The sequence below is a fragment of the Akebia trifoliata genome, chromosome 13, assembly GCF_017979445.1.
Source record: "Akebia trifoliata isolate Shusen 1 chromosome 13, ASM1797944v1, whole genome shotgun sequence".
In the NCBI taxonomy this organism is placed as follows: Eukaryota; Viridiplantae; Streptophyta; class Magnoliopsida; order Ranunculales; family Lardizabalaceae; genus Akebia; species Akebia trifoliata.
Window position 1 is genome coordinate 4,774,412 of NC_141387.1, and position 27,101 is coordinate 4,801,512.

At 35.9% G+C, this 27,101-nt stretch overlaps 3 protein-coding genes across 7 annotated transcripts; 1 reads left to right on the forward strand and 2 right to left on the reverse strand.

The window, feature by feature from the left end:
* The first annotated feature begins 369 nt into the window (after positions 1 to 369).
* Positions 370 to 5,776, forward strand: LOC147387455 (equilibrative nucleotide transporter 3-like). 4 transcript variants are annotated; one of them, XM_086421829.1, is made up of 10 exons: positions 370 to 541; positions 1,782 to 1,920; positions 2,012 to 2,116; positions 3,466 to 3,621; positions 3,733 to 3,876; positions 3,981 to 4,086; positions 4,629 to 4,804; positions 4,899 to 5,059; positions 5,205 to 5,463; positions 5,556 to 5,776. In XM_086421829.1, the coding sequence occupies exons 2-10, from the start codon at positions 1,879 to 1,881 to the stop codon at positions 5,661 to 5,663; spliced, it is 1,257 nt and encodes a 418-aa protein (XP_086277955.1). In that variant the 5' UTR covers positions 370 to 541; positions 1,782 to 1,878; the 3' UTR covers positions 5,664 to 5,776. The 4 variants fall into 4 exon arrangements, with proteins under 4 accessions (XP_086277955.1, XP_086277954.1, XP_086277957.1 ...); XM_086421828.1 differs by having other exon boundaries at positions 1,870 to 1,920; positions 4,881 to 5,059; XM_086421827.1 differs by having other exon boundaries at positions 371 to 541; positions 4,881 to 5,059.
* Positions 5,777 to 9,697: 3,921 nt separating this feature from the next.
* Positions 9,698 to 11,880, reverse strand: LOC147387456 (putative GPI-anchored protein At4g28100). The gene is made up of 2 exons (XM_086421832.1): positions 11,144 to 11,880; positions 9,698 to 10,330 (listed from the first exon to the last, which is right to left on the reverse strand). Exons 1-2 carry the CDS (start codon positions 11,768 to 11,770, stop codon positions 9,971 to 9,973), a joined length of 987 nt encoding a protein of 328 aa, XP_086277958.1. The 5' UTR covers positions 11,771 to 11,880; the 3' UTR covers positions 9,698 to 9,970.
* A 5,073-nt stretch (positions 11,881 to 16,953) lies between these two features.
* Positions 16,954 to 25,714, reverse strand: LOC147387457 (uncharacterized). Of its 2 annotated transcripts, none has more exons than XM_086420530.1 (5): positions 25,417 to 25,713; positions 23,078 to 24,404; positions 22,617 to 22,886; positions 18,905 to 19,060; positions 16,954 to 17,209 (listed from the first exon to the last, which is right to left on the reverse strand). In XM_086420530.1, the coding sequence occupies exons 1-5, from the start codon at positions 25,422 to 25,424 to the stop codon at positions 17,090 to 17,092; spliced, it is 1,881 nt and encodes a 626-aa protein (XP_086276656.1). In that variant the 5' UTR covers positions 25,425 to 25,713; the 3' UTR covers positions 16,954 to 17,089. The 2 variants fall into 2 exon arrangements, with proteins under 2 accessions (XP_086276656.1, XP_086276657.1); XM_086420531.1 differs by lacking the exon at positions 16,954 to 17,209 and adding an exon at positions 17,563 to 18,635 and having other exon boundaries at positions 25,417 to 25,714.
* Between the last annotated feature and the right edge of the window lie 1,387 nt (positions 25,715 to 27,101).

The following is a 27,101-nucleotide window of genomic DNA, read 5'->3' on the forward strand; positions in this document are numbered from 1 at the left end:
AAGAGAAAATTATTATTTTTTAAATATAAAAAAATAAAAATATTTATATTTAAATATATAGCATTAGGTTCGGGTTGAGTTGGGTTGCCCAGAGCCTCAATCCGAATTCAACTCAAGTTAAGATTTCCTAATTCAAACTCAACTCATTGTTCATATAATCCAACTCAGACTCACTCATCAATTGAGTTGAGCCGGGGATGCTGGTTAGCCCGCCAAGTTGCAGCTCTAGACAACGATCTCTTCACTGGTCACTAACCTAAAAATGCTTCTATTATGCCTAATAATTCTTTTTACGCAAGAACTATCCAATGATATAGAGACACGTTGACACGTCTTGGAGCGTCACTACTTGCGTGACCCAAGAAGATAATCATTGGAATCATTTTGGTAAACGGAATTATAAAAAAAAATTGGAAAACGTTCACCTATTGACACTGTGGACTTCAATCTTGGCCCATTTTAGCTTTTTTTGGAAGTCAAATGTTTAGATTCTGAATCATGTAAGAGAAGAATCTCCAGTCTTCATACCCACCTTTTGAAAGTAAGCTCATCTGCAACTCACTACTCTTGTTTGAATTTATATTGTATTTTTCCTACAAATAAGCTCATCTGCAACTCACTACTCTTGTTTGAATTTATATTGTATTTTTCCTACAAAAACAAAGTTTTATTTTTTTGTATCAATTTTTTATTTTTATTTTTTTGATCTCTTTGTCCATCTATCTGTTTCATTCTGTTTTGTGTTAACATGTATTAGTTTTTTCATGGATTAACATTCTAGGTGTCATATCTGATTATGGGTTATTGATAAAGTTTTTTATTTTTTTATTTTTTTATGGTTGTTGTTGTTACTGAAATGGGAAACATGGGTTCTTATAGTTCATAAACTGGATTTGGCTTTGTGATCTTGTGTTAGTAGTGCATGATTTTTTTGAAAGATATTATGGACCCTTTGGATTGGACCAGAAAAAATATATTTTTGAAAGTTTTTTCTAGCAAAAAAAATAAAAATTGTCATTTTCATTAAAGCCTTATTCCAAAATTTGAGGAAAAGTTGGGTTAATATGTTAGGAGCAGGTACTCTGTAGTACTTTATTCCTGAAGTTCCCTGTAGTAGTCTTCCAATAGTGGAGAGGTCATGTTGAAAATTAAAAACAAATTAGCCATGTAATGGTAATGATTTGGATCAGATTTGGGTTTTTTTTTTTTTTGATCTGTGCACTTGAAAATGACAGTTCACTGAACTCCGATGTTTCAACGGAGAGATTTTGTTGTGTTTGCCAAGTGGCGCTCTGTCGACCATTTAACCACACTACAGGAATAAAAAACTACAGAGGATCTGCTCCCTTAGAGCAACTCCAATGCACTTTGCATCCCCTCCCAACTGCCGTTTTGGAGAGTCAAAGCCCTTCAAACAACTCTCTCTATTTTGGAAGATTTTCAAGAACAGAGTTTTTGGATAGAGTGCATAACCCTTGAATGTCCAAAATGGCTCTCCGTAATGGAATACTAAGTCACTATGACTAGTATTTATGGATATCCCCGTTGGAGTTTCTCTTATATGTTGTAGCTTTATTCCTCATAAGTTTATGGAATGGTGAGCTAATCTTTGTTATAGAGTGACAGAAAAAGTTCTGATTGTTGATGCAATTCTCATTTATTTGAGTTGTATCTTAGATTTATTATGGCTTTTATAGCGCAGGTGCATTTTTAAAATAATTACTGTTATCTAATCTTGTTGGTTTTATTATAGAATTGTAAATCCTTTCATTTGATGCAAGGTTCTTGTCCCTTTCTTTTTCACTGCCAACGTCATTTTTCAAAGTTTTCATTTCTGCAAACTGAAGCTGGCTTAGTTATTAATTAAAGGGTGCAGCCATGACAAACTCTCGTGAAACAACTGGTCCAATCAAGTTTGAGGTCTTTGGTTTATTTATTTATTTTTATTGATTCTATATTGCTTTGGTCTCCAAATAAAAAATTTCTAACAAATCTTTGCTGCAATTACCAGGGAAAGTATATCGCAATGTTAGTATGTTGGCTTCTAGGAAATGGATGCCTCTTTGCTTGGAACAGTGTGTTAACGATTGAAGATTACTATGCTAGCTTGTTCCCGGTATGTGTTCCTAATCTGCATTTTTTATTTTTTTTGCTACAACTTTTGATAATCTATTTGCAAATTTTTATAGTGTGTGGCCATACAATGGCACCATCTTGGATTGAAATCTTAGTTTCAAGGTACTAAGGATTTCATAAACCATACGTGTCTTTTTGGACATGAAATTTTGAAGTTCAAATACAAAATTTGTTTGCAATTGGAATGGGTAAACCTTTGAAGATCGATTCAGTATGGGCACACTATCTTTGGGGTAACAATAAGTCCATTTACAAAACATGTTTGGGTGTGGGTACTTCATCCAAAACAGTGTATCTAAGTAGCAAAGCTGGTAAGAGCCATCACAGTTACATTAAATTTATATGACTTGGAGTGATTAATAGCCAAAGCAACTTATAACGTAACCCCTTAATTAAGACGGCTTAGTTGGATGATTGGTGTCACTCAAAAATATTAAACATTTCAGCATACTTGGAGGATTGAAATTCTATAGACATGTAGATGCTTTAGAGAGAGATTTAATGGTGGTGATGATCCAACAAATAAGAGACACTGGTGATAACCATTGTATCCTTCAAAGAGAGGCCTTCGTTTGTGTGAAAAGAAAATATGTGCTTCGTCTTCAGCTTCTTTGGCTAGCCTAAATATATTATTCTATGTTTCTAGTCTTCTATAAATGACCATGACCGTTTCTTTTTTGATTTTCCCATGATTCTTAAATTATTATACTTTTTAGTAATAAACAATGGTCGAATCAGGCAAACGCTTGTGCCAACTTCTTGGCATCTTCAAGATCTCTATTACTGCAAGTTGACCAACTACAGAATGACCAAGTCTGACATGAATGTTCAGGGCAGGACGTCCACCTTCAAGCCTAAGAAATCATATCGTGCAAAGAGACACCTCCTTCAATTGAAATTCATCTCAACTTGAATAGATTAAAATAAATCTCATTTTCTCTTTGTTTTCATCATCAATAAAGCTTCAAACAAGTCCTCAAAAATTGAACAATGGAACTTGCCTGTCCTGGATTACCTATTACAGTCTCTACTTATTCACTAGGAACCATATCTGTTTTCTAAAGCTGGTACCCCGGTGGTTCATAAACATGGTGAGTTCATGCACATAATAGCTTTTGATTGCTTATTTATTTAGTTGTTTGTTGCAAGAAAAGAGCAAACTATGATCCGTGTTGCTTACTTGACAAAATTATTCATTTCTTTTAGATGATATTGTCTGCGGATGACTAGACTTATAACATGTATATGTTACTCTTCAGTTTATTCAAGATGGGATGTAGGAATTTGTACCTAATTTTGTTTTTGAGTGGTGTTTCTTTCCTTGTGAAGCGCTACCATCCAGCAAGGGTGCTTACCCTTGTGTATCAACCTTTTGCACTCGGAACAGTTGCGATTCTGGCATACAATGAAGCAAATATAAACACAAGAAAAAGAAACTTAGTTGGCTTTCTTCTTTTCTTTTTTAGTTCTTTGTCAGTTCTGGTTGTAAGTACACCTCCTGCCCAACTCCTTATGATTCCTCCAGACAAGTTATACTTCCATGTATTCTTTTCTTCTTAACTTCTCTTCTTCCTGATTCAACATTTTCCCCAATAGTTGGACTTGGCTACATCTGGGAAAGGAGGGATTGGGCCATACATTGGTATTTGTGCCATCAGCGGTGCTTTTGGAGTTGCAGATGGGCATGTTCAGGGTGGAATGGTCGGAGATCTCTCCTTGATGTGCCCAGAGTTCATCCAAGTAAGGTGTTTGTGGTTAGAAACTTAGAACATAATTCATAGTCTCTTGTAGGTTCTCTATTTTTCTGACATTTATGAATCTTTTTTCTTTTTGTGAACCTGCAGTCTTTCTTGGCTGGTTTGGCTGCATCAGGGGCTATAACCTCTGCCTTGAGATTAATTACAAAAGCAGCATTTGAGAATTCTAAGAATGGTCTTCGCAAGGGAGCTAGTATGTAAACATCTGTCATTCCCTTGCATTCTTTTTTCTAACAATGTTGCGAGGGATTTGGTACAAAAGTCAAAAGTTCATATTTTTATCTTCAAAAATTATTTTTTATGGCATACATCATAAGCTAAGATGTCCATATTGTTAACCAACCAAGTACTCCAAAAGACCGATCTGTTGGAAAGGGGGAGAACTATGAATGTAAGAGGGTCACGGGGCTTAACTGGTGTATGACACACCCGAGAGTGAGGAAAATATACGCTCAACACCCCCCCTCACACAAGGGTGGAAAGAATCAAACCCATGACCTATGCGAACCTTCCGCGCTGATACCATATTAACCAACCAATTACTCCAAAAGACCGATCTGTTGGAGAGGGGGAGAACTACGAATATAAGCGGGTCACAGGGCTTAACTGGGGTATGACACACCCGAGAGGAGGACAATATGCACTCAACATTAGTTTTATGGTTCAATATGTACCATTTGTGCTTTCAAATTTTTTTTCTTTATATTGAACGTCTTATCTATTTGTCCCATGCAGTGTTGTTCTTCGCAATCTCCACATTCTTTGAGCTTCTATGTCTACTTCTATATGCATTTGTCTTCCCCAAACTACCAATTGTTAAGTACTATCGCTCAAAGGCAGCCTCAGAAGGATCCAAAACAGTTACAGCTGATCTTGCTGCCGGTGGCATCCAAACACTACCAAGTGAAGGAGTATATCCTTTTCTTTATTTAATTATATAAGTTGATTTTTTTCATGGGAATCTAAGATGCCCAAATTTCCGAAAAGACTTTGGAATTGTTGCAGGCTGAAGAATATCCTAAACATATCGAGCGTCTGAGTAACAAACAGTTGTTTATTGAGAACATAGATTATGCACTAGATGTGTTTCTGACATATGTCCTAACGTTGTCAATATTCCCCGGGTTCTTGTCTGAGGATACCGGATCTCATAGCTTGGGTTCATGGTAGGTTCTTATTAACCCATTGAAGTAAAACTGACACTAATGGGCATTCCATTCTATAACATTGGTTTCATGATTAATCAAGTTTTCTTGTACTAGGTTTCCTTCTCTGGAATCTCATTTCTGATTCCTCCGTATGTTCTTTAAGGTATGCACTTGTCCTGATTGCAACGTACAACGTGTTGGATCTAGTTGGGAGATACATCCCTCTCATTGAAAGCCTGAAGCTTGAGTCACGAAAGGGACTATTGATTGCAACCATTTCTCGCTTCTTATTCATCCCTGCTTTCTACTTCACGGCCAAATATGGAGATCAAGGCTGGATGATCATGTTAACATCCTTCTTAGGATTGACCAACGGTTATCTCACTGTCTGCATACTTACGGAAGCACCTAAAGGTTATAAGGTTAGTTAATTAAGTACACTTCACTTGTTCATACTAATTTGAGAAATTCAAAGTATTGTCCTCATCATCTTTGCCTTAATTGATATTTACAGGGACCCGAGCAAAATGCATTGGGAAATCTGCTTGTATTATTTCTTTTGGGAGGTATATTTTCCGGGGTAACACTTGATTGGTTGTGGCTCATCGGTAAAGGTTGGTGAGCTTATGTTTAATTCGTTACACGAAGAATCTTTAAACAAGGAAATAATCATGTTGTCGATGGACAGGAAAGATGGGAAAGACGGTACCACATAATTCTTCTTTGAATGATTCATGATGTGATGGTGATTGTGAAGTTGGTCTTGCATCATTTATTTGAAAATCTTTTCGGCAATTTATTTTCAATTGAATCTTCGATTATCAAAGTGTTAAGTTCAATGCCTAATTTTTCATTGTCATTGGTCTTGAGTTAAGTTGAATGTATTGAGAAACTAATGAATGAGAATATAATGAGTATTTAAGGAAAATGATTTTACAGGCCATATGTTTAGAAAAGAGAGATTCTATTGCCACACCAACTTCTGCTAAGGCCACCTAAAAATGTGAAGAGCTAGAATAATCATTTTTCAAACTTTTGTTACATTTGAGATTTATCAAAATGACATTTTTTGTCCAATGGGAACTTGCCATGTGGGACAAGCAAAGTTCACTCAATAGTGGCATAACTTTGATCACCATTAATTCAATTTTTCTTGCTACAAGATAAGAATCTAAATATGTCCCACAAAATTTCAATCTTTGATTCCAAACTTGAACCTTTATTCAAGCTAAGTATTCATTTTTTCTTTATGATGTTCTCAAGTTCCTTTCTATAACTTAAAGCAATAAAAAAGTTTTATACCCATATATCATATTTATATGCAAGAGCAATTTGACAATTGTTTATTGCTAAAAGTTTCCACCAAATTGTAGTCTTTTTTGTTAGCTTCATTTATTGAAGAATATGTCACAAGAACTTCTTGGCTTCTACGTCAAGAGTTTTGATGAAGCACTTTCAAAGGAGAGCAATTCTAAACTCCCCCTAAATACATTGTTCTTGAGGATTAAGGAAGACCTCCGAAAAATTTCTCTTGATGATGCTGATAAGGTGAGAGAATCAGTGTACGACCTCGACAACATACTAATTGAATGTCAGGCATTGTCAAAGAAGTACGAAGGCAGGAAGAGCTGCATGAATTGCTACTCTCCCAAGGACTTACTTAATCTTAAAAAGAATAAGGACAAGTTGCGAGTGATCAAGAAATTACTTCAAGACCTCAAGAAAGATTCGGGTGAAAGGTCTCCTTCTAAACGCGATTCTGAAAGAAATGAATCAGTGGGAAGGTACGAATGGTCCTATGGATCTGTAGACACATCTAAGATATATGGCTGGAAGGAAGAAGTTCAAGATATCAGTGAAGTGTTGCTCAGAGGAGATAGTGACCTAAATTTGGTTGGTATTGTTGGAAATTTTGGGACTGGGAAGACCGCGTTGGCTCAGAAGATATTCATGAGTGATGATGTAATGGATGGCTTTGCACTTAGGTTGTGGGTATGTGTTTCGCCTGATTGCGACCCAGAGGAGCTTGTACGGAGGATGTTAGACAACCTTGGAGTAGAAGATGTTGACTCGATTCTTGAGATAGGCAAGGACAAGAAAACACTTGGTGTGTTGTTATTCTTGCTTTATCTACAATTACTAGACAAGAGATACTTAATTGTCTTTGATGACTGTAATGCCGATGGACACGCTCAATGGTACAGTAATTTAAAAATTGAGCCCCCAGAGGATGATAGAGAGTGGACCGATCACCTGGCATATGGGCTGCCGAAGGGAAATGGCAATGCGATCATTGTGACAAGTAGGTCACAAGAATTTGCTGTTAGTATGGTGGGGAGGCAGAACATACATCATCCCCCACGTCTTGATGAAAATAATGGTTGGTTGTTATTTAAAAGTGCGTATGAAGAAGTAGCAAAAGGGAATGGTCTTAGAAGCTTGGAATCATTGAAGACTGAGATCACACATAAATGTGATCGGCACCCATTAGCACTCAGGACGGCTGGAATGGAGCTAGCTCGTCAACATGTGGAACAGCCCAAGGATGGTGACACTAGCGAGCCGAAAAGTGACGACACAAGCAAGAACAAGGATGACAGTGAGTCGAAGGTTGATGACACCGGCAAGAACAAGGATGATTCTGAGGAGATTGGCAAGCCAGAGCTTGATGACACCAAGAAGCCCAAGGATGGTGGCACTAGCGAGCTGAAAAGTGATGACACAAGCAAGAATGAGGATAACAGTGAGTCGAAGGTTGATGACACCAGCAAGAACAAGGATGATTCTGAGGAGATCGGCAACCCAGAGCTTGATGGCACCAAGAAGCCCAAGGATGGTGATACTAGCGAGCTGAAAAGTGATGACACAAGCAAGAACAAGGATGACAGTGAGGATGATTCTGAGAAGATCAGCAACCCAGAGCTTGAAGACACCAAGAAGCCCAAGGATGATGACAACACCAAGAAGCCCAAGGATGGTGACACTAGCAAGCCGAAAAGTGACGACACAAGCAAGAACAAGGATGACAGTGAGGATGATTCTGAGAAGATCAGCAACCCAGAGCTTGATGACACCAAGAAGCCCAAGGATGATGACGACAACACCAAGAAGCCCAAGGATGGTGACACTAGCGAGCCGAAAAGTGATGACACAAGCAAGAACAAGGATGATAGTGAGACGAAGGTTGATGACACCAGCAAGAACAAGGATGATTCTGCTTAAAATAGGTTGATGGGATCTGGTAAGCTCTACCTATGTGAATGATGAACCATACTATTTTAAATATAGATTGGGTGTCTTATGTTCTAGAAATGTCAATAAAACTATGGTTAGAATAATTTATTTGGGCTGAATTTAAGGTCTAGTGATGCCCAAAGTAGTCCACCATGTCGTCTGTGTAGGTGGACACGGTAGAAGTATTATGCTGTAAATGGACCACTACCCTACATATCATCTTCTTTGATTTCAATAATATAAGCACTTCTACTTGATGCATCACTGCCTAAAACAAGGCGTATATTGTTATTTTCTCATGTTGTGATTCACGAAAAAATCTTGTAGTATGGCAGTTCAAATACCATTCATCTTATTTCGCTCCTAAATCCCGAGCGTCTTCTTCCAATATATTTTAGACAAATTAAGGATTATCGGTTGAGTATAGGGAAGTAAAATCATATTCATTGAAGAATGCAGATTGTCTAATAGAACATTTTATTTTTATGTTTTTTATAAGTAAACTTTGAGATTGATGGGGTGGAGGCCTCACTCAATACTAAAAAGAAAGAGGAAATTACATGTTTCATATGAACAAGGGTCTTTGACAAGCCAAGAAATCGAACACACAGATTTGTCTTTCTCCTATAATGTAAGAAGGAAATAGTGTACTAACTCTTATGTTATTTACATATGAATTGGGGTGGCATTAGTAAAAGTTAGTGTGGCAATTGAATCTTTCTACTTTTAAGATAAGGATTTTCCCCAAAATATGCATAGCTTGTGTCCAAATTCTTTTGGTTTGGGTATATTGTTCACTTTAATTCCCATAACATGCGTTTTAAGTGAAATTCGTCACTTTGATAATCAATGAATTTGATGGTATATCCACAAATTGAAAGATATTAAAAGTGACGAACTCACGAGTTTGTAGATTATAAAAATGACAAATGCATGTTTTGAAAATTAAAATGAATAGTATACCAAACTCGGATTTTTGTCATATTTAGTACACGAAATGGAGATTCACCCTTTTAAGATATAACTATTTTTCTATTTATATGGTAACTATTTTGCTAAAAACCTCATAATTCATATGTAAATCATTGAAATTGACATCGTTTGGGACATTGGTATGCACACAACCATAGATGTTTCTCACTCATATCTCGATGAAAAGCATCTATGATTCATAAACACATCCACATCAGCAATGTCCCAAATTCTGTCAATTTTCATGTTACGTGAGCATTTTCCATGTAAATCACCAAAGAATTTATACACATCTTGGGGTGGCGTTAGAAAAAGTTGATGTGAAAGTAGAAGCTCTCTTTATTTATATATTCTCTCATTTTCCATTATAGTAGGAGGGACCTACATCTTCCCAAAGCTTCTAAACTAATCCCAAATGAGTGAGTGAGTGAGTGAGAGAGAGAAAAGCCAAAAACCAAATTACCCCAGTTTCGCCATTTCTTATGTATATATAAAGAAAATTACTACTGTATCCTCTACCAGATAACAGTTAGTCATCAGATCTAAAGAGAAAATTGTAAAGGGGTAGAAAGGTCAATTCAACAGTGAGTGAACCTAAAATTTACAAAAAGGGGACTAAAGTTGAAAAAGGATCCGTATGCCCATATTTGTCTTGAAGCTTCACGTGAGGAGGGACAGATGAGGAGGAGGCCAGGCGGGGGTGGGGGCAGTGGCAGATATATGTTAGAAGAGGGAAAAAACAAGAATGATGAAGGGTAAAAGTGGAAATGAAAAAGTGGGAAAGGAAAGTGGGTGTGGGGCTGCAGAGAAGGAATCTCTCTTTTCGATTTGGAGTGAGTCAACGGCTAAGGGCATGTTCTCTTGGTCAGGGCTACACTTAGGGGACTCGTGTAGTGGTAGTGGAGGGTGCGCACTATACATGATGGCGCGTAGCACAGCAGAAACCGTTGGAATGTACGCCGTTTTGTTTCTTGCTAGAAGCCACGTCAGCCCCATCAGCTGGCAATCTCTATTGAACATCTTCTTCGCCCTATCGTTCCCTCCTCCTCCTCCTCCTGACGTTCCGTTCTTGTTCACTTTCAACTGTGTAACCAAATTACACAAATTACACAAACTGCTTGCTAAATGGCACCGTCCAAACAGGCGTAAATTAGCAAAATGAATTCTATTCTATTATACTAAAAAGAAGAAGAAGGACAAAAATGGAAATATTGATGAAATCTGTGGTCATTTTGGGTAAGCAGGACTACTTTTATTTCTACTACAAAAGTGAGTGATATTCTAAAATTATTCAAACTTTACAAATTTATCTCAATCATTCAATAATTTTCTTTATTTTTTTAATTGGGGTGTGATTAGTAAAAGTTGGGGTGCCAATAAAATAACAGTTCTCAATTTAAAAAGGATTTCAAGTGGGAAATTTTGTATTGTGGAAAAAGCCTAAACATACATAATTGGGTAAGTCCAGGAAAATAGTGATTTACGTATACCCCCTCCACATTTTGGTCAATATTAGAGAAACCCAATATTTTCAAACTTGATAATAGGCCTCCCTCGACATCAGTCTATTCAAATTGACTAATAAAAATGACGTAGATGCCCGCACTTCCACGAGGAAAACCATTGATTTTCCTTCCAAGACTAGCAGTATCTTTCAACTTCTTTAAAATATTTTACATTCATCACATCATTCAAACCTTAAAAAAGATGAAATTTTTTTAAATGGAAAAGTAAGGTTGATGATAATGGATGGATTGAAAATGAGAGAAAAATCAAGGGTAGTTTTTGCTGAAGTCGAGGATCAGGGTGTTTAGGTAATTTGTGATTAGTCTATGAGAGAAGACCAATTGTCAAGGGGCATGTTATTAGTTGAATAAAACTTGTCGAAAAACTAACCTTTTCGAGGGCTCCGAGACACTGAGTACAGCCGGAATATGACGAATTCCGGCAGTTAAGTTCCAAATTCTGGACAGCGGCAGTCGGAGTAGCATTCCGATACGCTGATACGTTAAACGCGGCTGGACAGCTTAACGAGGTAATCTGATGAAGACGAATCCCACAAAAACAGAGTATCGCATCGCAAGTCGCGTTTGGTTGTGGAATTCGAATATTTCGATACTCAAGAGCGCTTTGAAGCGAGTTAACACACTTCTGAGAATCGTCAGGCATCATTGGAAGATCAGAAGACATTGGTGCAGGTGCTTGAATCTCAAATGCTGACCTGGCATGCGCAGCGAAGAGCCACGCGGCGAGAACAGGACAGCATCTGCTGCGATCAAGGTTTGAACCACAAGCTTCACCAACACCACCAAAAAGCTCCGCTGAGAGATCAAGATGACAGGGTTTTGATTCGGTTTGGACTGGAAAGGCTGGAACTGTGTTTGGAGATGCATAGTTTCCTGGTTTTAATGGTTGTTGTTGGCTTTCGTCTAATTCTGAACAAATTTGGGTCAAAGATTGAGAAAATAGAGCTAATAGAAGGAGAAGAAGTTTGAGAGAGAAAGAATTTGAAGCGAGATCCATGTAGAGAGAAAGAGAGAGAGAGAGACTCTTCAGATCTGATTTCTATGAATCTCCAATTCTAGGTTCTGTTCTCCATGGAAACACTCTGCAAGTTGAATAATAGAGAGAGAGAGAGAGAGAGAGAGATGGTTTTGACAGGGAAAGGTTGCCTAAGGTTTTGTCTGGTTGTGGGTGCTTTTTTTTTTTTTTCATTCTTTTTTGGTTTACTTTTCAGTTGTCACTTTCGTAGCTTCGGAGCTCAAATCATACACGTGATTGTATACGGCTCTCTCAAATTTCTTTAAAGAAAATGATTTCCCGACTCCTACTTTGATATACTCTTCTATGACGTGGCAAATTTTAGAGCCAAAGATTTTCCCTAGAGATACTCCATTTCACATATTTAATAAGATGTGAAATAGTGTATCTCGAGGGAAAAATATATGGTTGTAATAAGTGCCACGTCAGTTGAGTATGGGAGAGTATGTCAGAGGGAAAGTCCGTAATCACGACTCTTCCTTAAAATCACGAATTTGCAGAATCACGGGGAAGAAACCATCGGATTCAATGAAGGAAAGGATCCCCTAATAATATATGGAGAGTTTATATTGGCACTCCAAGTTTTACTTATCACACTTCAATTAAAAAAAACATGTCAATATCCAAGAATAAGTAAAAGTTGGAGTGCCAATAGAAATTCTCTCTCTCTCTCTATTTAATTCTTTGAATGCTGTGTTTTTAATCTTTAATTAGCGTGTAATAGATAATTTAAGAAATTAGAGTGTAATTAATAAAAATTGGGGGTGATCTAAGAGAAACATACTTAATGAATCCTAATGGAGGAATTTCTTTCCAAATACTTTAAGAGTACATTTAATTGCAAGAAAAATTACGTAGAAAACAATTTATCGGGGGCAAAAAGGTATTTTCACATATTTGACTCAACAAATAAAATAAAATTGCGGAGAAATTGATTTGTCCACCTGGAGGATTTTCCACGATTATGGGCAAATTCAACAAATAAAATAAAGAAGATGAATTTTAATTTTTGAAAAAAAAAAAAGTCATTTAATCACATTTTTAGTGGAATAAATTATTATTAAGTTGATATTTTGTAGATAATATACTATTTTTTTTTTTTTAATTTTTCCATTCGATCCTTGAGAATCATAACCAACGGATACCTATGATTTTTTTTTTTTTTTTTTACTTTGATTTCACTTATTTTAAAATCAGAATAAAAAAAATACACTAGTTATGGTTCTAATTTTCGTAGGAATCGAATCGGAATCAAGCTATTGAGACTTCTATAATAATAGAGTGTTAAAATTTCAACTTTCAATAGTAGCACTGGAGATCCCAAGGATTGCCAATTGGGCCTGTTAAGTCCCAATCCTACCCATTTGTAAAAACAAATAATAAAAAAATTGACATTCTTTGATCTTAAGCCTACAAAATAGATCATTAAATGTAGGTAAAATTAGAGCTTAGTTTATATAAGTTACTAACATGGAGATTCAAGCAATTTCATCATGCAATTGTTTACAAAACATTGATGAAAAAAAAAAAGACAGAGAATCAAATGTCTAAAATTACCAAACTTCATTTTGACTTAAACTCATATTCTATTCTGAGCAACAATTGCTGCGTGAGTAAGGCTTTGTGGTGGTGTTAGGTACTTATCTACAGACAGGAGTCGTGCGTTCCAGCAAAAGCCACCCACTTTACTCAAACTATTTGAAATAAATTAATAAACAAACACCAGTGTAGAGAGAGAGAGAGTGAGAGAGATGGCAAAATTACAGATTTTAAAGAACATGCATTTTCCGTTTCTATTTCTATTTGTATTATTAAAAAAAATAGAGAACAACTATTGCCACACCAATTCCTATGTAAATCATCAAGGGATTTTTCCCAAAATGTCTATAACTTATGTCCAAATTCTGGTTTTCGGTACCCTGTTCATTTTAATTCCCAAAGTATGCATTTTAAGTGAATTCATCACTTTTATAATAAACGATTTTGCTGGTATACTATGAATTTGTAGATTTTATTTATTTAATTTTTTTTTTTTTTTTTTGTTATTGTGGGTATCCTCACCCTTTGGATATGATTAATCCCGGGATCACATGCACCATCCCTTCGAAAAATCCTATGTACAACAGATTGAGTCGAGGATCAATCAAATCTTAGAGGGTGACCCCAAGAAATTCATAGTTTCGTAGAGTTCCAAACACTTACTCTTTCAAAAGAGCTTATCAAGGCTCGACTTGTCACTAGGGCAATTCTTGGGGTTGAATTTGTAGATATTAAATGACAAATTCACGAGTTCGTTAATTATAAAAGTGACGAGTGCACAGTACAAAAATTAAAATGATTAGTAATGAACTTGCAATTTCGTCGTATTAAAACACACAAAATGGAGATTCACCCAATCATCAAAGAAATGCACACAATTGGTGTGGCATTAGAAAAAGTTTGCATGGCAATAGTAGTTCTCAAAAAATAATATCCCCTCCGACCAATAATCTCCAATATTTTAATTGTTTTTTACTCCCTCCATATTCCCCATTTTGAGAAGGACAACAAACCATGTTCAGTAGGTAGGGACTGTCAGACAAGAAGAAATAAAATAAAATAAAACAAAGAAAGCAGAGGAATGACTGTTAAAAGTTTCAAAAAGCCTTTTCATTGCTCCTTTAGTAAAAGTGTATTTTACTTACCACCCTCAATAATGAAGCATATTTTAATATGACAGATTCTATATTAACACACCAACTTTTTCTCATACCACACTCATCCATGTATAAACAACAGTTATAATTTCAAAATGATTGGTTTGTGCCAAAATGATTGGTAAGAGTTGGTGTGCCAAAAGAATCATGTTCTAATATGCCTCTCAAATTTTTAAAGAAGTATGATTTTCCCTTGTGATATAGATCTTTGCCTGACTTAAAACAAAGAAGTTTGATGTATTTTTTTAAGGTGTTGGTATGGCAGAGCCATGCCTATTCCTAGAGGCCCACAGGCCTCTTTTGTTGGGTTTGAAGTATATAGCTCATGTAAGTAGTAGGTGTTATTAGCATTCCAAAATATCCAAAATGGTTAAGTAGAGAATTAATTTATATAAGGGTCTGTTTGGATTGAGAGAAAGAGCAAGAAAAGAAGAGAATTGAAAATAACTTTCTCCGCACCCTGTCTAGATACATAGGACAGAAAATAAGAGAATAGAGAGTAATTTGTTCTTATTCTATCACTTTCTCTCCAAAAATCTCCCATTTGGGGAGAAAAAAATTGAACACTTTTATTTCCTACTTTCTCTCCAATTAACCTTCTCTTCTCTCTTCACTTAACTTTTCAAAGAAGAGAAATAGAGAGAAAAGTGATTCAATTTAAGGAGGCAAGTCAAATTATTTTTGAAGCAGGGATGAAACTTAAATTAAATATATTTCATTATTGAGGGAGGTAAAAATTAAAAAAAAAAGAAGAAGAAAACTTTATAAAATAGTAAGAAGTCACGGGTAAAGAGACCTCTTTTAACGTTTAAGACAAACACAATGAGGCAATCATGCAAATTTTATTCACTAAAAAGTTCCTACAAAAGCTTACAAATCTCAATGGCTTTCTTTTGGATCTATTCTTTTTAGGACATCTTTCTTTTCTTCTTCGACTTTTGTTTTTTTTCTTTTTCTTTTTCTTTTTCTTTTTAAAAAAAAAAAAAAAAAAAAACTTTTTTCCTTGATAATACTAGTCTATCAAATGAAACAACTTATAGATAGGTAAATGGGAATCCCTAGGAATGTACTAATATCTATGAAATTGTTGCTGTAAAAATCTAGTTATTTAGGCTCAACTTGGTTGTCTTTCTTTTATAATAATAATGCCCCAACATACAAAATGCCACGTGGCATATGTTTTAGTCACACTGACTTTGGTGGACCGTCAATACTTTTTGGAGTGTTGAGCCACTTAAAAAGAGTGGAAGAATTGGATTTTATACATATTCTATTTGAATAAGCAAGAGTGGTCTCTTAGCCAAGGGTGTAATGGGTAGGGGCTTCAATGGGCACCCATTTAACCTGAACTGAAACGAATTCCAAATTGATAGAATGGTTTTGAGTCCCTTTTCATTGGAATCGAATAGTCGGCTGGTTATCGATTAAGAACCAAATCAAACCTCAACCAAAAAACCAAGAAACTAAATCGCTCTGGTTCCCACAGGACCGGACCCATTGATAACCCTAGTAATGGGTGGTCAATTGATGGATCCAAAATTGATTCCACCATCAAGGGATTCGGTAACAAGTGATAATTTTTTTTTTAAAAGAAAATTTCAAAATAAAGTAGGGTTAATTTCTTACTTAGATTTTGATTATGAGTATATGTGAAACTCAACTAAAACAAACCCATTGATACCCTAATATGAGAAGTCAAGGTGCATTGGGTTGAAAAAGATCCACACTAGAATGAAAAATTGAAAATTAGTGCCATATATAATTTTTGGGAGTTCTCTGACTTCTTTGAAATTCACTCCAACTAGATGAGAAGTGATATGGTTTCCAAGAGTTGATAAGGTGGCTAACCTAGTGTGCCTGGTGAAGATAGCTTCAATCCAAGGCACTAAAAAGGGAAAATTGAAATTATATGAAGTAAGCACATTAGATAATATATCCACAAAGCAATTGAAAAAATCTTAAGGTTTGCTGGAATGACACTATAAAATGGAGATAAAATTAAAAAGAATGTGTGCGTGGGTGAACGCAGTTGTTATATAACTCGTCCACGCACAGCACATGATTTAAACCAGGTTCGGCCAAGACCACACTGAAACATGGAACTCAGCATGGATTTGCCCTTAGAATATTAAGATCAAGACCATTTTGGTTCATCTCTACCTCAAGAAAGAGATTTAAACCTTTCCTAGACTAACAAATTGCACGAGTGAAATAATAAATTGAAGATGTAAAAGCTACAGCTTTAGAAACATACCACCCGTGGATCAAAAGAAAGTAATCTTCATTGAATTGGTACCATGAAGAAAGGGTAAAGAGATGTAACAAATTATTCTTTTATTTCTTTCCATTGTTGCTCCCTTCTTTAATTGCTAGTTCGTGCGGTTGTAAGAATTCAATAAATAGTACTGATAAAAAAAATAATAATAAAACAAAACAATGGTTTTCTTTCCCAAAGCAAACAATAAGAGCAACTAAAAATGGCCCAAGAGTAGACCTAAGAAAGGCTCAATATTATTTCTGTGAAGTGTAACATATGTTATTTTTTTAATCATTCATCTTTCAGAGTCAAAATTGTTTGTGAAGAACAGCTCACACATAAGCATTTTCAAGGCGCCATGAGTCCTTCGATTGTGTATTGGAGTGATTCAGCCCAGTCAGCTTTGAATAACAATGTTTGTAGTGTTCGCATCACATTGTAATCTGGGTCAAGCTTTCGTTGCCAGCCCTAGAAAAACTCAAATATGTCAGAAGTAACCAGAGTTGCCTTAAATCACAACAAATAAAAATTATAGTCTGCTTTTCATTTCTCTGTTGTATTTAATTTTGTCGGGCGGGCACCCTTTGGCAAGTTAGGAAGCTGGAAAAAAACTCGGTTCCAGAACAACATCATCAAATAGCAAAACCATGAGGAACTGCAGATTGCACTTCCAATAAAAGTATTATTACTTTCAAGAGAGTAAAATATTTCAGTGGTCGAAATGCATTCAATTTCCCAAGTGAAGATCCATTAGGACTATGTAACACATCCAAACCATTTCAATCCACAAAATAATACTTGAGTAGAAAACCATTTTGATGTAAACGTTTTTTTTTTTTTTTTTTTTTTTTTTTTTCTTTTTTTGCTAGGCAATCAAGGGTGGTTTGTGGTCAGTGTGAAGGTGGGCCAATGTGTTTTGAACGTAGGTCATGGAATCAACATTCTACATGCTTTTACCAACTTAGCCAATCTTGAATGTCATTTACCATAAAAAATAATGATGCATCTGCTTTGGCTTCTATTTTGATGAAGATGAAGCATGACACTGAAGGTAACACCAAAATAGTTTTCCATTTTGAGTATATTATGTCATATTCCCACAATATCTTTGCTAGATTTCATATTTGTTTTTTCTCTCAAAACTTGCTAGATGGTAGATTAACTATTTGCCATAGACTATCAGTCTTAGTCCATTAACATCCGTATCACTAAATAATGATAATTACTTTTTTCCCGTGTAATAATCACGTGGACAAGTGAGTCAATCTCTGACATGAGTACAATGTATCTGTTATATAATGCCATTAAGGAGCCCAAAACACACACTCCCATACAAATATATTAAAATATAATATTATTCTCAGAAGCTTATATCAGTGTGTTTTATATAAAATAAGAGAAAGAAATGTACTTGAAGTAAAAGAAAACAATCTTATACAACAAAAATTAATAAATGTATATTTTCAATTTCAAAACAAGGCTATTTGAAATCTAAGAATAGTATCATTTTACCTACTTTATCTACTATTCTTAGTGCTTTCCAGAATAGTTTATTAGTATCTTTCTAGGCCAAACTTGGGTGTACAAAAAAGAGTTTTTGTTTTTTCTTGCATCAAATAATCTGCTGCACCAGAATATCCCATGGAGGCATGAATTGGCACATAATAATGGTGCACTCTACAAACAGGTCAAGATCTTAGGTTCAGGGATTTGGAAAATATATGTTCTGCTTTCTTATTATATAATTCAAAATATTTAACAATATACACTTCAGTGATTCAGTCATTTCCCTTTGCTACCACAGGAATATCATGCTAAATGTTCCACAGCACACAAGAACCATTTCCTTTACTATTTAACTCCTTTCGAAGCAAAAAAACTAACGATAACTATCCTGTACAGGATAACAAGGATTTGTCAGATTGACGCAGCAATAATAATCTAAAAAAAAAAAAATTGGGTGCAGAAAGAAAATTCACGTCATATAGAACAGAAACATGATGTGCAACTAGGTCTTCATGGTATATTTGGATGTAAATGGAAAAAAAATACACAAAATGTCAATGAACTAACATGCATATGGACTACCGCTGGTTTGTTCACAGGTATGAACGAAAACACAACATGCTTTTGCTGATATATCAGACAGGAGCAAGTGATTACCTCAAGAATCAAAGTGGTTACCATCACCGTGCAAACATTGCTATCAATGTTAACTTTATGACGCCGAACTTGCTCAAGCAATTGCTGCATGCACTCGGCTGGGTGGACAATATCACCTTCAGTGGTACCCCAGAAACTAAATGACTTCTCCACTTCCTGATAAACACCACAATATTGAAACATATATTGATGGCTCGAGGTCAGTAATTTTCTTAAGCCATTCATTAATCGGATAGCACTAAATAAAGAACACAACACATAATCAAGTAATTAATGAGTTAGACTTCATGCTGCTCTACATCTGCATGAGAAACTAGAATGAAAGCTCACTAGCTTTGCCAAACCTAGAATTCCTATAATAGCATAAAGAAACATCAAAGGAACACTGACCCTTGAAATTTATCTGATTGGAGCTGTATCAAAGTCTATCAGTTAATTAAACTAGATTGCAAAGAGGATTATTGCGTGGTTGGGAAAGGAGTGTAGAGCAAAGGTCAAGATTCATAACCGTTCGTAGGCCATGTTCAGGATATGGGGGAAGTTTTAGAATTGTGCTTATCACCCTGATTTTGAGCTTTCTGTTTCTTTTGGTTCAAGCACTGTGTTACTTCTTCGCTTCAAGCTAGTCTGAGATTTCAACTCACCAGACTTCGGTGGTGGAGTGCAAAATGTTTATCTAAGAATGCTTCTCCAGAGGTATAAGGATAAGATTACTGTTAGTGAGAAGGGCTAAGGGTGGGGTTTTGGTCAGATCCTCCATGTCCCTATGTCCAATAAATGGATGGGGAAAGGCACTGTAGGAGGGAGTAGAACATCAGAAATCTCTATCATCCGGAAATGTAGTGAAGAAGACTTATTTTGTTCTGCATCACAGGACCAGTAATATAAGTCTTTTTTAAGACATGCCCATACTATTCTTCCTTCATTGATTTTTTGAATAGATCCTGGAATCCATATTGAAAATAATCAGAAAGATTAGATTAGAACCATTGGCGTTTGAATATTTCGGATTGATCGGAATTCATTATCAATACAAATGGATATAAGCTTCCCTGGAGAAGCTATAAAAAAATACACACGCAGTGGACCGGACACAAACAAAGGAAATAAGAAGAGGGCCATGAAGATTATCCTATGATCGTTTTCATCCAGCCCCGATGATGCGCTCCTACCTTGCGGAGCTACATACTGGAAAAAAGAAAGAGGCTCTCTTACTTTGAGAAGAAATCATTGATTGACTGACGGACTACATGGGAATACGAGATCTGGCAAGCCTCTATATACTCTCCCCTTTCCCTTGAACGATGGAATAACTACTTCTCTTCTCTTATATTTACATCTGCAGGCATGTAACTTGGTGTTCCTCTATCCACATCCCTCCCCAGCCTCCTCCCTCACAAGTCTCTAGGGTTTGGCCGACAGGAGGGGTACAACCTATGGAGCCTCATACTCCAAATAGATCTGGAGGAAAGAGTGAGGCCATGACCTTATTGCTTGTTAGACATCCTAATGCTAGGGATGGTTGGAAGCCTCCCAACGTGGGGTAGGTACAAAGCCTTCCAGTCGAGTGCATGAAATCTGAAAACGTCTCTATTGCCAATCCAAAGCAGAGACCTCGATCCATGACTTCATGGGTGATAGGGAAGCACTCACATGAGAAGATAATGTCATTGCAAACAAAGAAAAATAACCCTTTGTGAAGGATCAGCTTTAGGAATTACTAAATGATATTGCGTGTTTATGAGACCTTCATCAGAGTGCATATATGGGTAGTTCATTGTTATTAGATTCTCTATGGGAACAAAATGGTTGTATGATCACAAGAAATATAAGAACTCTCAGAATTTGTCAATAGAAAAGAGTTTGTAAATATTCCTCAGCTGGGAGCTCTAATGACATTGTCTAATAATCAAGTTTTCAAGAGAATCCCATGATAGCTAAACTTGTCAGATTTCTCATTTCCAGTACATGGGAATCTTACTACTCGGATGCGGTGTCGGTGGCTCTTCCCAAATCATTTTTCAGTCATTCTCCATTATACCAAATTGTGGGGATGCTTGAGATTGTCCTCCATTTCAATTTGAAATCATGTGATTCAGGACTCGATTTTAATGGACAGCACGGTCATATGATGGAGTGAATTTAGTGAAAATTGTTGAACAAATTCTAACATCATTCATTCATGAACAGGAAAAACAACAGTACATTCATCACTTTGATTCTGAAGGAAAGGAGTAATCCTTGAAAGATTTTAGACCAATACGTTTGAAGGGTAGTGTTTATAAAATCATTGTTCAATTCTTTTGTTTTAAGGTTGAGTGGGGCTTTTGCTTCAGTCATTTCTTTGGCCAAGGAAATATTGAATGGGATCCTAATTGTTAACGAGTGCAACGACTTAAGGCTTTGCGAGCATTCTATATGTATCTTATGTAAGGTGGATATAAAGAAACCTATGACCACCCGAGTTCATATGTTTGCTAAATTATTTATTGTACAAGATGGGTTTTGGGCTGAAATGGAGAAAATGATTGAAACCTTGTACTTCTACCACTCCAACCTCAACTTGACTAACTGTTCCTTAGCTGAATTTCATAGAAGTTCAAAGAGATTGAGATAGGGAGACCCTTTCCCACCTTTCCTTTTGTAGTAATTGTGGAGGTAACTAGTGGAAAATGGAGGTATATTGATGAGATGTAAGGTCAACCTTTTGGGGTCTTCTATTTCTTACTTGTAGCTTGAGGAAAATAAACTTATCAATCTGGATGAGTCGAAAATCAACTTCTTCGTCAGAGGTATATTCTGAGATGCTTCAAGGTGATTTAGGTATGAGAATTAGCTTGTCCTAGTCAAGTGTTATCCATTGAAGAGGTAGAGACCCTAGTGTAAGGAATCATTTACTCAACATGCCGCTCTAGTTCCCACTTTCATTAATAAAAGTAGTTCAATTTCTAGTTATTTAGCGACACTCCTGCTCCTAATCCTACTGCTTCCACTGACTAAGGTAAGGGACTAATTTATACAACAATAATTTCACTTAAGATCAAGGGATCAGATGTACTCCCTTTCAAAATCAAAATTCCCTTCTGAATCTCAATTGATAAGACTTGATTTGCAACTAACTCTTTTTCCTTCTTTAGAGGTCATGTGGCATCCATCCAGTGTACCATGTGGCATCCATCCAGTGTATCACGTGGATGGCTTGGATGCCTATATTTGGCACCCTCATTACCTGTAGCATGAAACCAAGTGGCTGCCTCTCCGACAAAGAATGTGTACATAAATCGTGTTTTATGTTCTATCCCATAATATCCTAGCCCTTCTGGTTTTCAATAATAGGGATGTTTCTTGCCTAAACTTCGTACATTGTTAACAATGACATATAAAATACTGTTACTTGTAAAAAAAAAGAGTTACCACTGCATAAAAATGTGAGGAAGTTAGATTTGCATAAAATGGTAACTGAAAATATATTGGAGCATAATAGATGAACTTAAGATTTTGCATTAAGAAATGAATCCATATTTTTCAGTAAGAAATAAATCCAATCATGTAACAACCAAATCTGTTACAGAGAAAATGTAAAAGCCATAATGGTCACAAAGTCAACAGTAATAGATAGCAAACAATGTATTATTGCAGTAATCAATCATCTAAACTGAGGCATCAGAATTTTGTACCACCAATCCACAAGGTTATGTAACTAACACATTACCTCAATGAAGGCCTTCGGGTTTGGGCAGTTCTGTTGTTTTGATAATCTCAGCGTGCACTCTGCAGCAGTACGGCCATCACGAATTGCAACAGACTTGAAGAACTCAAGTAAATTCACTCGGTCACTCTTAGAAAGCTCAGCCGTCATGCCTACATCAAGGAAAACGACATGTGGCCTAGATTTAAAGAGCCCTTTGCGTGATGACTTGCTCTGAGCTACCCTGACAAGGATATTTCCCGGATGCATGTCAGCATGTATAAAATTGTCCACCTGAAAAATATTAAGTCACAATATGATTAAATATATTACCATTATAAGAATTTAGAATCATAAATTCAGGCATCATAACCACAACTTATAAGATAAAGTTCCTAACTTTTGCCGCCTAAATAACACATTTTTCTTTATATAACAATGTAATTTTAAGAAACAGAAAAGAGGAAAATAAAATCACAACGTACCAAAAGCATCTTCAGAAGTGCATGGGTCCCAATGTGAGCAAGTGCACTTTTCATTCGATTATTTCCTTCAACCTCATCAACATAGTACGAAACACTTTCTCCTTTCTCAAAAGTCTCCACCAAAACAGCCGGATGCACCAGAGGATATAAAGGCTTTGGGAAAGAAACATCCTTCCATTTACGGAAGTTATAAATAAAACGGCTCAAATGAGCAGCTTCCCTAGCAAGATCAACTTGAGACATCATGAAAACACCAAACTGTTGTACACTTTCATCAAGTCTCAACCACTTCAATGTAGGGATGAACTTTGAAATTCTAGCAACGAAATGAATAATCACAAAATCCCTCCTAATTGCTTCACCAACACCAGGATGTCTAACTTTCACGGCAACCATGATGGGCTTTACCTTTTGACCAGGGTACCGAAATCTCAACGTAGCTCGATGCACTTGGGCAACACTTCCAGATGCTAGAGGTTCCTCTTCAAAATCTTCAAATATTTCAAGAAGCTTACGGCTAAAAGCTTTCTCAATAGTTTTCTTTGTGTAAGCAAAGCTGTGTGCTGGCGCTTGTGTGTGAAGCTTTGAAAGCTCGGTACATAGATCTCTAGGGAAGAGATCCGGTCTTGTAGCTGCCCATTGACCCCATTTTATGAATGCTGGACCAGCTTTTTCGAGTGTAAGATGGACAAGATGAAGCCATCTTTTCCTATACCAACCACCAAAACAATCCACAAATGGAGCCATTGCAATGCTAGGTGAGAACATAATAACCAAATACATAGCTCTCAGAAGCAAAATAAAACCTTCCAAGATTGACAACACGAATGAAGTCAAATAAATATGCCCATCTTGGGCATGCATGTATAGACTATTCGTTGTTGGGAAAATTTTTGAGTCAGCCAAAACCTTTTCTGTCCACGCTACCTCTCCAAGAATTAAGGCCAAAACACTAGGCGCTACAAGGTGTGACCTGGTCAAGGCTAAGCTCACAGCACAAGCAATTCTATTTATTGGTGGGAAAGTGGTTCCACTATAAGAACATATCTGAGAAAGCCTTTTCCAAGCAAGTTGTGCATGATGTGTCATAGTATTACTCTCTGACATGGTAGAGAAATTCTTCGAGCTACTCTTGTATAAACTCTCCTTCGTCTTATATAATTTAAATGGAACTCTACTGGGACACCTATGCTCGGAATACTGTCTGCATAAGGACAGTAGTCTAACTGTAATAAGTGACCCATGTTTCTTCGATTCCAAATAGTGGGTTCCCTTGTCTGCAAGAAAGAATTGCCCAATTCTCCTAATGTTTCCGTATGCCAAAAACCTGCATTCCAAACGAAGTGTTAGGTCCCATTGGGATGGTCATAAGACAAGCCCACAATTTTTTTTTTATCCATAAAATTCAGATTTGATGTAAACCCACAAAGTTAATAGTAGTAGAAAAATATAACAGTTTTTCCATGTTGGAGCCACCACTATTTACTGTGGTCTAACTGGAAAAATCAGAATTACACATTAGCAAGGTTAAAAATGTCGCATCAATTGACTGTTTTGGTTAATGAAAAAAACATTATAGCATCGGCCAATATATTCGATACAAACCAATACATTCCCGAAACATTGAATGTTTCAGGATCCCGAAATAGTCCGATGGATTCTGATATTTTAAACCATTTACATTAGTGATTGAGTGCCATCGAAATGCAGCTCACGCAAATTCGAAATTAGGGCAGACTTTTTGTGGTGGATCCAAACGACAATTAACTTAGTTCTTCAGTCATTCAGAGATTAGAAACAGTAAGTCTCGTTAGCTAATTTTGCACTAACAAGCAAATTTAATGACACCGGAGTAGTTAATTTTTTTCCTTTCAGAATTGGTGATTGATTAAGATCTAAGAGATGCTGGAATCTTCTTTATCAATTAGAAAACTAGCATCTTAATAACTCTTAACTAAATTTTGAATCACATATAATGAAAGAAAAATCAAGAAATCTGAGAGCCGTAGAAAGCGAGATCCAAGGAATTCTAATACAATTCTACAAAAAAAAAAAAAAAACAAGTTTATAGCCTAATCTGCAACTTATTCAAGCAAAACCTAATAAAATAGATAAATCAAGTAAGAAAGATCACAGCTTCCACAAAAAATTAATTAAAAAATTTAAAATATACCTAATTGAATTAAAACCCTAACCAGTCAACAAATTCAATGATTAAAAAAAAAAGACAGAACCAAATCAATATCTGAACAGATAACTTGTAATCGAAGACAGATTCGAAAAAATTTTGGAAAATCAAAACCCTAAAACGTGAATGAAACATAAGAGGAGCTAAATACCTTGACATGGTGAAATCTTTCAAGGCGGTTTGTGGTTTCGGCTAAAATACGCAGGTGGTGAAGTGTTCCAACCGGCATTTTTTCCCGTTCGTGCAGATAACCATCGTCCTCGTCTCAACCTTTTCCCTCTTCACTGTCAAACATCATCATCATCACTTGATGTCGCATAGCTCTCAAGCAACCAAGAAGAGAGAGAGATCTTAGGGAGTGCTTGGTTCTCGATTGGATGTTAGTTTTGCCTCTTATGTGACTATTTTGAGAGAAGTTCTAATTTGTTTGTTTGTTTGAGACTTCGAGTTCTACCATAAAACTGGAGATCTTCGAGTTCTCACAATATAAATTATTAATGGACTATTTAGGATGACCTCCTCTTATTTTCATAAATATGTGAGACACCCTTATGAAATGAACAATAAAAAATGACCTAAATGGCTTCATCTTAAAACCAAACTCTTGCCAAAGTTCTTTATGACTAAGTTTAACAAAAAAATTTAACCTCATTGGTTCAATCTTTTTTAACCTTTTAACATTAGGAGCAACATAGGCGGCCGCAAGGATAGAAGAAAGAAAGATTAATCTAATGCACCACCCTTTCAAGAACTGAAAGAAATTACAAAATGATAAACAATCGTAGAGTTAATGGGATGTTTAATCGTATGTATATGGTACTACACTTTGATCTCTCACCCATCGAAAGATCTGCAACTAACATTCGATCAACAAGCTTTTCCACCTATCCATGCTCTTTCTCGATTTGAATTAAGGGGTTGAAATTATAATTTCTTTCCACAAAATATATAAAGTGGAATCAACCATGGAAATCTAAAGATTGAAGTTTAAAAAGAAAAATTAAGTGTATTTCTCAAGTCACTACAAAATAAAAATGAGATTGAAGTAGACGAACATACACTGCTTCCGGATGGATTTTTGTTTATTTGGGCAAAGCTTAAGAAGGAGTTCTTTGGTGTCTCATTCAAAGATTTTGTCTTTAAATGGGGATCGTTTATGCGACATGTAACTTTGTATCTTTATTTTTCTATAGTTTTTGTGTTTTCTAGTTTGTTCTTTTTCTTGCTTGCGGGCCTCCTGTGCATTCCTTTTCCTCTTTTAATGATATCTTATACTTTAAAAAAAAATACAAAGTTTAATTTAAAGATAATGGGTTTTATCATTTTTGGCAAGAGGTTGAAGATGAGAGTATTTATGTCATTTTAGTTAGTCTCACAAAGAAGGCCATAGTCAGAGGGTATATCATCAATTTTGAAAGTGGGGATATCTCAAATATCCACTAAAGCCTAAAGGGGTATGTTTTAATTACCCATTCAGAGATGACTCCAAAAGTATTATAATTTTGGCCTTCATAAAATTATAAACTATCCTAATGTTTATACGACTTTTCCTAGAAAAGAAAGAAAAGTGGCAAAATAGACTTCTTCACGCGTGAGATGTCAACCAACGTGGCTCATTTTCCTACATATAAAAAAAAAGAAAAAGAAACAATAGAGTGATACTTAAGCATAAAAAATACAACTAAAATAAGTATTAATAGGAATATGTTGCATTAGAAATTAACTTGACCATTTTTTAAGTTTTGTAACAATGGGGGAGATGTCATCAAGTATTTCATACCAAGAAATAGAGATCTACATAGCTTGTCCAACTCAAATTTAGTCCAACTTTTATTG

Excerpts from the sequence above, each read along its gene's own strand:
- LOC147387456 (XM_086421832.1), bottom strand. The coding sequence starts at position 11,770 with ATGGATCTCGCTTCAAATTCTTTCTCTCTCAAACTTCTTCTCCTTCTA. Across the intron at positions 10,331-11,143 it reads GTCTCGGAGCCCTCGAAAAG|TTGAAAGTGAACAAGAACGG; the intron begins GTTAGTTTTTCG and ends TTGGTTACACAG.
- LOC147387457 (XM_086420530.1), bottom strand. Across the intron at positions 22,887-23,077 it reads CACTTCTGAAGATGCTTTTG|GTGGACAATTTTATACATGC; the intron begins GTACGTTGTGAT and ends AATATTTTTCAG. Across the intron at positions 19,061-22,616 it reads ACCCGAAGGCCTTCATTGAG|GAAGTGGAGAAGTCATTTAG; the intron begins GTAATGTGTTAG and ends GGTGTTTATCAG.
- LOC147387455 (XM_086421828.1), top strand. The coding sequence starts at position 1,879 with ATGACAAACTCTCGTGAAACAACTGGTCCAATCAAGTTTGAG. Across the intron at positions 4,805-4,880 it reads AAACACTACCAAGTGAAGGA|ACTTTGGAATTGTTGCAGGC; the intron begins GTATATCCTTTT and ends ATTTCCGAAAAG. Across the intron at positions 5,060-5,204 it reads TCTCATAGCTTGGGTTCATG|GTATGCACTTGTCCTGATTG; the intron begins GTAGGTTCTTAT and ends ATGTTCTTTAAG.